Genomic DNA, 12,166 nt, shown 5'->3' on the forward strand with positions numbered 1-12,166 from the left:
TATATTGGGGAGAGTGTGTTATATGACTGTGTTAACATTTCCGGCCGGTTCTCCAGTTTTCACTGGAGAACCGCGCCGATGGTGCCTGCACGCTGGCCGCATGTTTAAATCTAGGCCCCGGCTTCGCCTGAGGCCTAGTTTCGATTTCACTGCCCCTGCATGTCAGTCATGCAGAGGGACAGTGCGGCTCCGCCCAGCGGCTGTTCAGCACAGGGAACGGACACTCCTCACTGAGGAAAGATTCCCTCCCCTGTATACCTCATTTGCCCGCTCTCAGAGTAGGCCCCGCCCCCTCTCCTCGCTCCGGTCGCCATTTTATCAGCGTTCTCAATGTCTGCAAGGCACAGAGATACCACATTGTGACAAATGCGGGCCTGGGCTGGGGGACTGGAGGGCACAGAGATGTATGTTAAACGGTCTGGCAAGCCACAACCGCCGGTTGTGCAGCTGCTTATATACTCTGTTTATATACTCTGCTGGGGGTCATTCTGGACAGAGCCCCCACTTCTGCAGCATGTCTCACATCAGAGCAAGGCTGCAAGGCTGTTCTTAATATGCACTGCATGTAGACTCGTACTGCCTGTACCGAGCACATAAACACAGTGGTCCCTCAGCCTGGAGGCTCATCAGTGGTCCCTCCAGCTGCTCCGGCTCCGGTGGCTGAACCCCCGGTTTGGGTAGAATCCGCTCTTTCCAGGGGACAGCTGTCCCGGACTCTGCTGAGCATGCATTAGCCCCCTTCTCAGGGAGCTTCTGCTGCTACGGCTCGCTCAGCAAAGCTCACAGAGGACTCTTCTCAGACCCCGTCCTCCTAAAATGGAGACGCAGGGTCCCCTGTCCTTCCCCGTCCCGCAGCCCTGATTCACGAGCTGACTCGCAGGACGAGGAGGATGTCTTTACTAGGGGCTCGGACGTTACTTCATGTACCATTGATCTGTCCGAAGGTGACGCAGATGCTAATGATTTGATTGCGTCCATTATATTTGTACTGGACCTCAATCCGCCTGTATCAGGGGAGCATCCCCCTCTGGCAGAAAGGCATCAGTATACCTTAAGAGAACAAGGAGTGTGTTCCTTAACCACTCCAGTTTTCAGCCCACTGTGACCAAGCCCAGAGCCTGTCCTGACAGACGCTCCCAAAGCGTGGGTCTGATGACTGTTTCTCCCTTCCACCAGAGGTGGTCAAGGAGTGGGCTCATTCACCAAGGGTGGACCCTCCGGTGTCTAGACTTTCAGCCCGGATAGTTGTATCAGTGGCTGACGGCACCTCTCTAAGGATCCCACTGTCCGACAGGTTGACCTTCTGGCCAAATCTATATATGAGGCGGCAGGGGCCTCGTTCTCCCCATCTTTTGCAGCAGTGCGGGCTCTCAAAGCCATCTCTGCTTCTCTGGAGGAGATGCATTCCCTCACCAGGGACTTTATGCCCGAAATGGCTGCCTTAACTTCCAGGCTTCAGTCTTTTCATCCTATGCCATGTCTGCCATGCTGGAGACTGCCACCGCACTGCGGTGGCCTCGGCTACTTCCCTCGCTATCCGCAGGCTCCTGTGGCTTCGAGAGTGGAAGGCAGATGCTTCTTAAGAAGTTCCTTGCTGGGCTCCCTTTTGCTGGGACCAGTCTATTCGGTGAACAACTGGATGAAATTATTAAGGAAGCTTTTGGCAGGAAGAGTACTTCCATGCCACAAACCCAGGAAACCTGTCCAGGGCAGGAAACAGTCGAGGTTTCGTTTCTTTCGTTCCTCTAACTCAGACCTGGGCAACGGGCGGCCCGCGGACCACATACGGCCCGCCTGCTCTCTGTGACCGGCCCGCCCGTCTTCAGCCGGTGCAGTGGAGCCGGGCTGCAGCGTGCCGAGTAGGGAGAGATCCTGTGCAGGTCCGCACAGTCAGTGCAGGAGAAGGAGCAGCACAGCAGAGCAGACGGAATAATTCATCTTCCAGGACCTGCGATGATGTCACGCCCATGTGACTGTGTGGGAGGAGACAGGATTGCCGGGGAGAAAGCAAGACATGCTGAATGCTGAAGGAGATGTGGACACATGATGACTGGTAATAAGAAAAGAGGGGACATGAGGGGGAGGGGGGCTGCAGGGTGAGTGCATATGAGGGAAGATGGAGCTACAGGGTGAGTGGCATATGAGGGCTGCAGACTGACAAAAGGATGTGAAGGGGTGCAGAGTGTTTGAGAGGGGTAAGTTGGGGTACAGGCAGGGTGAGATATGTGGGCAGGGTGTGTGACATATGGGGGTGTAGTGTGTGTGATATGGGGGTGCAGGCTGTATGGGGTGTAGTGTGTGTGATATGGGGGTGCAGGTGTAGTATATTACAGGTGTGCTATATGGAGGTGTATATAGTGGTGTAGTATATGGGGGTATAGTGATGTAGTATATTACAGGTGTGCTATATGGAGGTGTAGTATATTACAGGTGTGCTATATGGAGGTGTATATTACAGGTGTGCTCTATGGAGGTGTAGTATATTACAGGTGTGCTATATGGAGGTGTATATTACAGGTGTGCTCTATGGAGGTGTAGTATATTACAGGTGTGCTATATGGAGGTGTAGTATATTACAGGTGTGCTATATGGAGGCGTAGTATATTACAGGTGTGCTCTATGGAGGTGTAGTATATTACAGGTGTGCTATATGGAGGTGTAGTATATTACAGGTGTGCTATATAGGGGTGTAGTGATGTAGTATATTACAGGTGTGCTATATTGAGGTGTAGTATATTACAGGTGTGCTATATTGAGGTGTAGTATATTACAGGTGTACTATATGGAGGTGTAGTATATTACAGGTGTGCTATATTGAGGTGTAGTATATTACAGGTGTAGTATATGGGGTGTAGTGATGTAGTATATTACAGGTGTATATAGGGGTGTAGTGATGTAGTATATTACAGGTGTATATAGGGGTGTAGTGATGTAGTATATTACAGGTGTATATAGGGGTGTAGTGATGTAGTATATTACAGGTGTATATAGGGGTGTAGTGATGTAGTATATTACAGGTGTACTATATGGAGTTGTAGTATATTACAGGTGTGCTATAGGGGATGTAGTGATGTAGTATATTACAGGTGTGCTATATGGAGGTGTAGTATATTACAGGTGTAGTATATGGGGTGTAATGATGTAGTATATCGGAGGTGTATTATATAGTGGTGTAGTATAATACAGGTGTATATGGGGGTGTAGTATATTACAGGTATATGGAGGGAGTGTAGTATAATACAGGTATAGTATATAGGGGTGTAGTGGTGTAGTTTATTACAGGTGTAGTATATGGAGGGGGTGTAGTGATGTAGTATAATACAGGTGTAGTATATGGAGGGGGTGTAGTGATGTAGTATAATACAGGTGTAGTATATGGGGGGTGTAGTGATGTAGTTTATTACAGGTGTAGTATATGGAGGGGGTGTAGTGATGTAGTATATTGGGTAGAACTGAGGTAATTATATTAGTCCGGCCCTCTAAACCAATCCCAATTTCTTATGCGGCCCCATGGGAAAATTAATTGCCCACCCCTGCTCTAACTGGTCGTCCTCTAAGCCCTCGGCCTCGTCCACTAACTCAGCCAAGGTCCGTCAATCAACTGGCGCATGAGGCCGCGTCCTCAGAAGTCCGCAGGAGCTGCTGCCACCAAGGCAGCCTCCTCTTGATTATCTGGCCGCGCCAGCAACGTCCTTGGTCGGTGGCAGGCTCTCCCACTTGGGCGACGTGTGGTTTCAACACGTCTTCGATCAGTGGGTGTGGGTTACCATCTCCCACGGCTGCAGAATAGAATTCTATCCAGCCCGCCAAACAGAGGGTCGTGGCATTCTTGCAGGCCTGTGGAGTAATTGTACCAGTTCCCGACTGGGAATGGTCCTGAGATTTCTACTCAAATTTCTTCCTAGTCCCCGAAGAGGACGGTGCCTACCAACCTGGATCTCAAGCTTCTCAACAAGCATATTCAGGTGCGGCATTTTTGCATGGAATCTCTGCGATCAGTCAATGACCCAAGGAGATTTCTTAGCATCCATTGACATCAGAGATGTCTATCTGCATGTGCCAATCGCAGTTTCACACCAGCGTTGGCTACGTTTTGTAATCGGAGAGGAGCATTTCCAATTCGTGGCTCTCCCCTTCGGGTTAGCCACGGCCCTTTGTGTATTCGCCAAGCTCATGGCAGCAGTGGTTGCGGTTCTGCACCTCCAGGGGTTGGCAGTGATTCCTTACCTGGACAACCTTCTAGTCAAGGCTTCATCCAGTGCAGACTGTCAGCGGAGTGTCTCGCTCACTCTCGCCACGCTTGCAAGTCCACTCTGACCCCGACCCAGGAACTTACGTACCTAGGGATGCAATTCAAGACTCTGCTGGCACTTGTGAAGCTGCCCTTAGTCAAACAGCAGTCCCTTCATCTGGCGGTTCGCTCTCTGCTGAGGCTCCGCCGGCATTCCATCAGGCACCTCATGCAGGTGCTGGGTCAGATGGTGGCGTCAATGGAAGCGGTTCCCTTTGCCAGTTCCATCTGCGTCCCCTGCAGCTGGACATTCTCCGCTGTTGGGACAAGCGGACCTCTTCCTTGCACAGGCTGGTGGCTCTGTCGCCACAGACCAGGAGCTCTCTTTAGTGGTGGCTTCGGCCCCTCTCCCTGTCCCAGGGACGCTCCTTTCTGGCCCCGTCATGGGTGATTCTCACCACGGATGCCAGTCTATCCGGCTGGGGAGCAGTGCTTCTCCACCACCGAGTACAGGGCACTTGGACTCCGTCCGAGTCAGCCCTCTCGATCAATGTGCTGGAAATCAGAGCTGTGCTCCTAGCTCTCGTAACTTTTCACCACCTGTCGGCGGGCAAGCACATTCGAGTCCAGTCAGACAACGCGACAGCAGTTGCCTACATCAATCACCAGGGCGGGACGCGCAGCGCCTAGCCCTGGTGGAAATTCAACGCATCAGTGGACGGAAGACTCCAAGTCCACCATATCCGCACCCAGGCGTAGAAAACTGGGAGGCAGATTATCTCAGCCGTCAAACCGTGGACAGCGGCGAGTGGGCCCTGCATCCGGCAGTGTTCCGGTCAATCTGCCGCAGGTGGGGCACGCCGGAAGTGGATCTAATGGCATCCCGGCACAACAACAAGGTCCCGGTTTACGTGGCTCGCTCCCACGATCCTCAGGCCTTGGCGGCGGATGTGCTGGTTCAGGATTGGTCCCAGTTCCGTCTGGCCTACGTGTTTCCCCCTCTAGCTCTCTTGCCCAGAGTCCTGCGCAAGATCTGAATGGAGGGCCGTCGGGTTGTACTCATCGCCCCAGACTGGCCCAGGTGAGCTTGGTTCCCAGACCTGCTCCGTCTGTCCGTAGAGGTGCCGTGGCATCTTCCGGACCGCCCAGACCTTCTCTCACAGGGTCCGTTTTCCGCCAGAATTCTGCGGCTCTCAGATTGACGGCGTGGCTCTTGAGCCTTGGATCCTTACGGCTTCAGGCATTCTTTCCGAGGTCATCTCCACTATGACTCAGGCTCGGAAGTCTTCCTCGGCCAGGATTTACCACAGGACTTGGAGAATTTTCCTGTCCTGGTGTCGCTCTTCCGGCCATGCTCCTTGGCCGTTTTTTCCTTGCCGACCATTCTGTCCTTTCTACAGTCCGGTCTGCAGCTAGGACTGTCCCTCAATTCCCTCAAGGGACAGGTCTCGGCTCTGTCAGTGTTGTTCCAGCGGCGTATCGCCCGACTGGCCCAGGTGCGCACCTTCATGCAGGGCGCGTCTCACATCATTCTGCCTTACCGGCGGCCTCTGGATCCCTGGGACCTTAATCTGGTCCTCACGGCCTTACAGAAACCCCCCTTTGAGCCTCTTAGGGAGGTTTCGTTGTTTCGTCTTTCACAGAAGGTGGTCTTTCTGGTGGCCATAACTTCTCTCAGGAGAGTCTCTGATTTGACTGTGCTCTCTTCGGAGTCACCCTTTTTGTTTTTTTCGCCAAGTCAAGGTGGTTCTCCGTCCGACTCCGGGCTTTCTCCCTGAGGTGGTGTCTCCTTTCCACCATAACCAGGACATTTCATTGCCTTCCCTTTGTCCGGCCCCTGTGCATCGCTTTGAGAAAGCGTTGCATACTTCGGATTTGGTGCGGGCGCTCCGGATCTATGTGTCACGCACCGCCGCTCTCAGGCGGTGCACCTCTCTTTTTGTGCTAACCACGGGTCAGCGCAAGGGTCTCTCGGCTTCTAAACCGACCTTAGCTCGTTGAATTAGGTCGGCCATATCCGATGCCTACCAATGTTCTCAGGTGCCCCCACCGCCTGGGATTAAGGCGCATTCGACCAGAGCTGTCGGTGCCTCCTGGGCTTTCAGGCACCAGGCTACGGCTCAGCAGGTTTATCAGGCTGCCACTTGGTCTAGTCTGCACACCTTTTCGAAGCACTACCTAGTGCATGCTCATGCGAGCTTGGGCAGACACATCCTTCAGGCGGCTGTCGCCATTTGTGAAGTTAGGTTTTACCTACTTCTCAGTTCTGTTTATTTCCCACCCATGGACTGCTTTGAGACGTCCCATGGTCTGGGTCTCCCATAAGGAACTATGAAGAAAAAGAGAATTTTGTTACTTACCGTAAATTCTTTTTCTTATAGTTCCGACATGGGAGACCCAGCACCCTCCCTGTTGCCTGTTGGCAGTTTCTTGTTCCGTGTGTTTTCACCGGCTGTTTTTGTAGACAGAGGTTCCGGTTATTCCGGGTTTTACTCTATCTCTACTTATGGGTGGATGTCCTCCTTCACCTTTGGCACTAAACTGGTTAGATTTGTCATCCAGGGGGTGTATATGCTCGGAGGGAGGAGCTACACGTTTGAGTGTAGTACTTTGTGTGTCCTCCGGAGGCAGAAGCTATACACCCATGGTCTGGGTCTCCCATGTCGGAACTATAAGAAAAAGAATTTACGGTAAGTAACAAAATTCTCTTTTTTGCTTTATGTTTTAGATCATTGTCTTGTTGGAAGACAAATCTCCATCCCAGTCTCAGGTCTTTTGCAGACTTCAACAGGTTTTCTTCAAGAATGGTCCTGTAGTTGGCTCCATCCATCTTCCCATCAATTTTAACTATCTGCCCTGTCCCTGCTGAAGAAAAGCAGACCCAAACCATGATGCTGCCACCACCATGTTTGACAGTGGGAATGGTGTGTTCAGGGTGATGAGCTGTGTTGCTTTTATGCCAAACATATCGTTTGGCATTGTGCCCAAAAAGTTCGGTTTCATCTGACCAGAGCATCTTCTTCCACATGTTTGGTGTGTCTCCCAGGTGGTTTGAGGCAAGCTTTAAATGACACTTTTTATGGATATCTTTGAGAAATGGCTCTTTGCCACTCTTCCATAAAGGCCAGATTTGTGCAGTGTACGACTGATTGTTGTCCTATGGACAGACTCTCCCACCTCAGCTGTAGATCTCTGCAGTTCATCCAGAGTGATCATTGGTCTCTTGGCTGCATCTCTGATTAGTCTTCTCCTTGTTTGAGATTAAATTTTTGAGGGACGGCCTGGTCTTAGTAGATTTGCAGTGGTATGATATCCTTCCATTTCAATATGATCGCTTGCATAGTGCTTCTTGGGATGTTTAAAGTTGTGGAAACCTTTTTGTAACCAAATTCGGCTTTAAACTTCTACACAACCGTATCATGAACCTGCCTGTTGTGTTTTTTGGTTTTCATGATGCTCTCTGTGCTTAAGGGCCGTTTCACATTTGCGCTATTTTAACGGATTCGGGCTCCGTTACAAATACAGTACAGATCATTTATTTACAGTGGAAGCGCGACATCATGTGGACACAAGCGGGTACTGCATGACACACACGCGCCATAGTAACGCGCTTCAAATGTAAATAAATGAACTGTACTACATTAGTGACGGATTCCGTTTGCGTCAAAACAACGCAAGTGTGAAACTAGCCTTAAACAGAACACAGACTGTCACAGAGCAGGTGCATTTATACGGAGACTATATTACACACAGGTGGCTTATATTTATCATCATCAGTCATTTAGGACAACACTAAATCATTCAGACATCCTCAATGAACTTCTGGAGTGAGTTTGCTGCACTGAAAGTAAAGGGGATGAATAACATTGCATGCCCCAATTTTCAGTTTTATTCTTTGTTACAAAGTTTAAAATAAGCAATAAATTTTGTTTAACTTCAGAATTCTGCCCCACTTGTTGTTGACTCTTCACCATAACATTAACATTTTTATCTTTATGTTTGAAACCTGAAATGTGGGAAAAGGTTGAAAAATTCAAGGGGGCCAAATACTTTCGCAAGGCACTGTATGTGAAGGTGCAACATAGGGTTCGCTAAGAAGTAGATTCCATGTGTGATCCTATTGACAGAAGGGAATTACGAGCTAACAGTGTAATCTAGTAGAATTGTCAGCATGTTGCTGTACATAGTGGAGCATTAAAAGCTTAGTAGATCGATGTCTGCTTTGGAAAAAGACATTTTATAACATAAAAAAAAGTTATGGCTTTTTAAAGATCATGAAATTTTAAAAAAAAGCCTGTGTCAAGGGGTTAGGCATGCATTCTTTAGCTCCATTCAGACTTTTTGGGAGTGATGGAAACCGATGACTGTTGGGGAAATTTAGGGTTTGGTGTTTTAGCGGTCAGTGAGGTCTTAGCATTCAGACCCCAAGGTATATTAATCACCTATCCAATGGATATGTATGCTTGTATTACCATATCATAATCCTTAATAGTCCACTGGGAGGTTCTACGTGACTCATAGCTCAATATGCAGACTAGCACGGGGAAGGCCATCAGCAGTAGGACTGCCCACTGGACTTGTATGCCGTGATTAAACAAGGATTTAAAAGGCCAGCACTGATATTGGATAAAAGGATAAGAAGTCGGGGGGTGGGGGGGTATATTTTTACTTTTTACCTGTTATGTCATGAGCTTTCTTTCTTCGTTGTAGGCCGAATGCTGGCACCCTGCTCAATCATTCCTTTTTCAAACAGGTAATTGTCTAGCCCTGCTTATTCCTTCATTCAAAAAGGGACTGTCTGAGGCAGTATGATTAAAAAAAAATATATATATTAGTAACATCTCCAATCTCTCCTAGATAAAGCGGAGAGCGTCTGAAGCCCTCCCCGAGCTGCTCCGTCCTGTGTCGCCCATTACCAACTTTGAAGGAGCGAGACATTCGGATCCCCAGGGCGTAACAGAATTGGTGTCTGATCTGGAGCACTTGGATATGGACGATTGGGACTTTTAAAGCAAAAAGTGGATGGACTGGGTTGGAAATGGGGAGGATATTAATCCTGTTAATGTTTACACAGCATGGGCCCATTGGGGTCTCACTTATTGTAGGTGCATGAGGAAACCTACAACCACCAAAAAGTGTAGACGCTGACACTGGTGTTGGCGACATTCTCCTCTCACTTTGTGTTTTTTTTAATGGAGGCTAGAACCCAATACTGGAAATCTGTTCTATCAATGCTTAGTAACCTGGTCAGCACTGTATGGTTCCAACACATCACTGTTCATTTACCTGTCAGGGTCCAGTCACTCTTTCCTAGAACCGCCATTATGGACATTGTGGGCTCAGGTGTCAGTGACATCCTAGTAAATACGCCAGAGAGGCCTTTTCCTTGCTGGTAAGCTCCTGTAACGTCTTTCTCCACAATTTTCTTGTGATATATAACCATGTAGTCTTACTATAGCACTTCAGATATGGGGGCAGTAATACCAGTGTGGTTTTTAAGGTGGTATGCATGTGATTTTTAATAAACTTTTATAGTTCACCCATAAATTATCAGATTGAAATCACTGACGTTAAGTCTCTCCCTCGAAGACTGTGGACCGGCATCTGGGCAGGTTACCACAATGCAGCCTATGAGGTTAGATTAGCATCTGCTGCCATAAGGTACGGCTGCTGAAGTCCAAGTCTTGGAGACGTAATATTGCCCTGTGAAACTTGCTGCCACTGGTGTATAAGGGAATTGCATTATAAGCAATTATTACTTTTGTTACCTAAATTTGGTATTAAAGAAGTGCTGCTGCTCCGCCAGGTACTGTCAGCGGAATACAAGTATTGCGAGCTCATGTATTGGAAAACTCTTCTTATTCATTTCTATGAGAATTCCACTGGAGTTATTTTTGAGCATTTTTTTCCCCCCTTAAAGAGGTTCTAAAAAATGCCTGGTGTAAAAAAAAAAAAATCTAAAAAAGTGCATGTCCCCTTTTTAAGTGGAACCTGATGGAATCCACTCCACTCCAAACAAAACACTGTCCAATCAAAAGGCTGCAAAAAATGCTTTAGGAAAAGAAACTCAAAAAAAAAGCGCATTGTTTTAGAAAACCTAAAAAAACTCCTCTTTAAAGGTGAGCTGCTTAGCGTCTAGGAGAGCTGTAGTTACAATCTGTTTAAAGGGGTTGTGTAGAGGCTGCTTTACACTCAAGGGCAAATCGCTGCCTGTGGCGAACAATATCGCCGGTACGCGTCACACATACTTACCTTCATAATGACGTCACTGTGGCCGCCGAACAACCTCTTTTTCTTTATCGTTCCTTTGGGAGACCCAGACCATGGGTGTTTAGCTTCTGCCTCCAGAGGACACACAAAGTACTACACTTAAAAGTGTAGCTCCTCCCTCTGAGCTTATACACCCCCTGGTAGCCAGTCCTAGCCAGTTTATCGCTTTGTGTTCAGGAGGTCATACATCCACACATGCATTCTCATCTGATTGTTTGACTTTTGGAAAGAGTTTGAAGAAAAGCGGGTCCATGTCTGGACTCCCGGCATGTCCCTTCTCATCCCACTGTGTCGGCGGTGTTGTTAAGGTTGATTTACAAGGCTGAAGCCTTACATGCCGCGCTCCTTCACCATCCCTTCTGGGCTCTGGCTTGAAGTGGGAGCCAGCACGGTCTCCATGCCTGGCAGGAGTCCGGTCTCCATCCACAGCCCCTTGAGGATTCTGTTGGACCGGAGCACTCATCCCCAGGGACATGGCCCTGCGTCTCAGCAGCTAAGTACCTGAGACGTTTATGTTGGGGGTCCTGGTTCTTTATAGTAAGGGGAGAGTATGCTGTATGTGATTGTTTTTAACTTTTCCAGCGGGTTCTCCAGCTTTTGCCTGAGAACCGCGCCGATGGTGCCTGCTTGTCGGCCTCGCCGCTTAAATTTAGGCCCCGGCTTCGCCGGAGGCCTAGTTTCGTTTTCCTGCCCTCACATGTCACTCATGCAGAGGGACAGGTTCGGCTCCTCCCGGCGGCCGTTCTACACAGGGGAGGGACACTCCCCACTGCTGGGGCGTCCCTCCTTCCCGGCAGGTCTCTATAGCCCTCCAGTTCCCGCTCTTTTATAGGAACGCCCCTAGTCCCGCCCCCTCCATTTCTCAGGCAGAGTTCACTCTGCTCTGGGACATCCTGCATTCTGCATCTCTGCTGAGGTGCTGCGCTCTGGGGGACCGGGCTTCGGGATCTGGAGGGCACACAACACCGCGCTCAGCGGTCTGGTAAGCCACAGCCGGTCTTCGGTTGTGGACCTCTGTATATTCTCCCTGGGGTTCATTCTCTGCAAAGCCCCCACTCCAGCAGCATGTCTCACACAAGGAGCAAGGCTCCAAAGCTTTATTCTGCATGCACTGCATGTAAGCTCCTGCTGCCTGAGCCGAGCATTTATCCACACTGTGATGGTTGCTCTAACTTGGCGGTGCCACAGCCTGGAGTCTCACCCCCAGTGGTCTCTCAGGCTGCTGCTGCACCTGTGATTGAACCCCCGGCCTGGGTAGAGTCCTTTTCTAGGTCCATATCCCAGTCATTTGCTGAGTCCATGGGACTTTTGTCCAGGACTTTGATGAATATGCATCAGCCACCCTCTCAGGGTGCCTCTAATACTCTTGACAGAGGACTCCTATCGTCTGACCTCCGTCCATCAGAGCTCACGGAGGATTCATCTGATCCCAGAACCCGTCCTTCTAAGAGAAGGCGCAGGGTTTCCTCCCCCTCCCCATCCCACGGCTCTGTCTCAAGAGCTGACTCTCAAGATGAGGAGGATGCCCTCACTGGGGGCTCGGAGGCTATGTATCCCATCGATTTCTCTGAGAGTGACTAAGATCTTAGTGATTTGATTGGTTCTATTAATTCTGTGCTGGATCTCAATCCGACAGTATCAGAGGAGCAACTCTCTTTGGCAGAA

At 49.4% G+C, this 12,166-nt stretch overlaps 1 protein-coding gene across 3 annotated transcripts in view; it reads left to right on the forward strand.

The window, feature by feature from the left end:
* The window catches only part of STRADA (STE20 related adaptor alpha), a 51,341-nt gene extending 41,563 nt beyond the window's left edge, over nucleotides 1–9,778 (forward strand). For all 3 annotated transcript variants that reach the window (XM_075350326.1, XM_075350327.1, XM_075350328.1), the window contains 2 exons: nucleotides 8,942–8,984; nucleotides 9,089–9,778. In XM_075350326.1, the coding sequence (XP_075206441.1) occupies nucleotides 8,942–8,984; nucleotides 9,089–9,241 (196 nt within the window). In that variant the 3' untranslated portion in view covers nucleotides 9,242–9,778. The remainder of the gene's footprint in view (nucleotides 1–8,941; nucleotides 8,985–9,088) is intronic.
* The last annotated feature ends 2,388 nt before the right edge of the window (nucleotides 9,779–12,166 follow it).

Source organism: Anomaloglossus baeobatrachus, chromosome 5 (genome assembly GCF_048569485.1).
Source record: "Anomaloglossus baeobatrachus isolate aAnoBae1 chromosome 5, aAnoBae1.hap1, whole genome shotgun sequence".
Classification (NCBI taxonomy): domain Eukaryota; kingdom Metazoa; phylum Chordata; class Amphibia; order Anura; family Aromobatidae; genus Anomaloglossus; species Anomaloglossus baeobatrachus.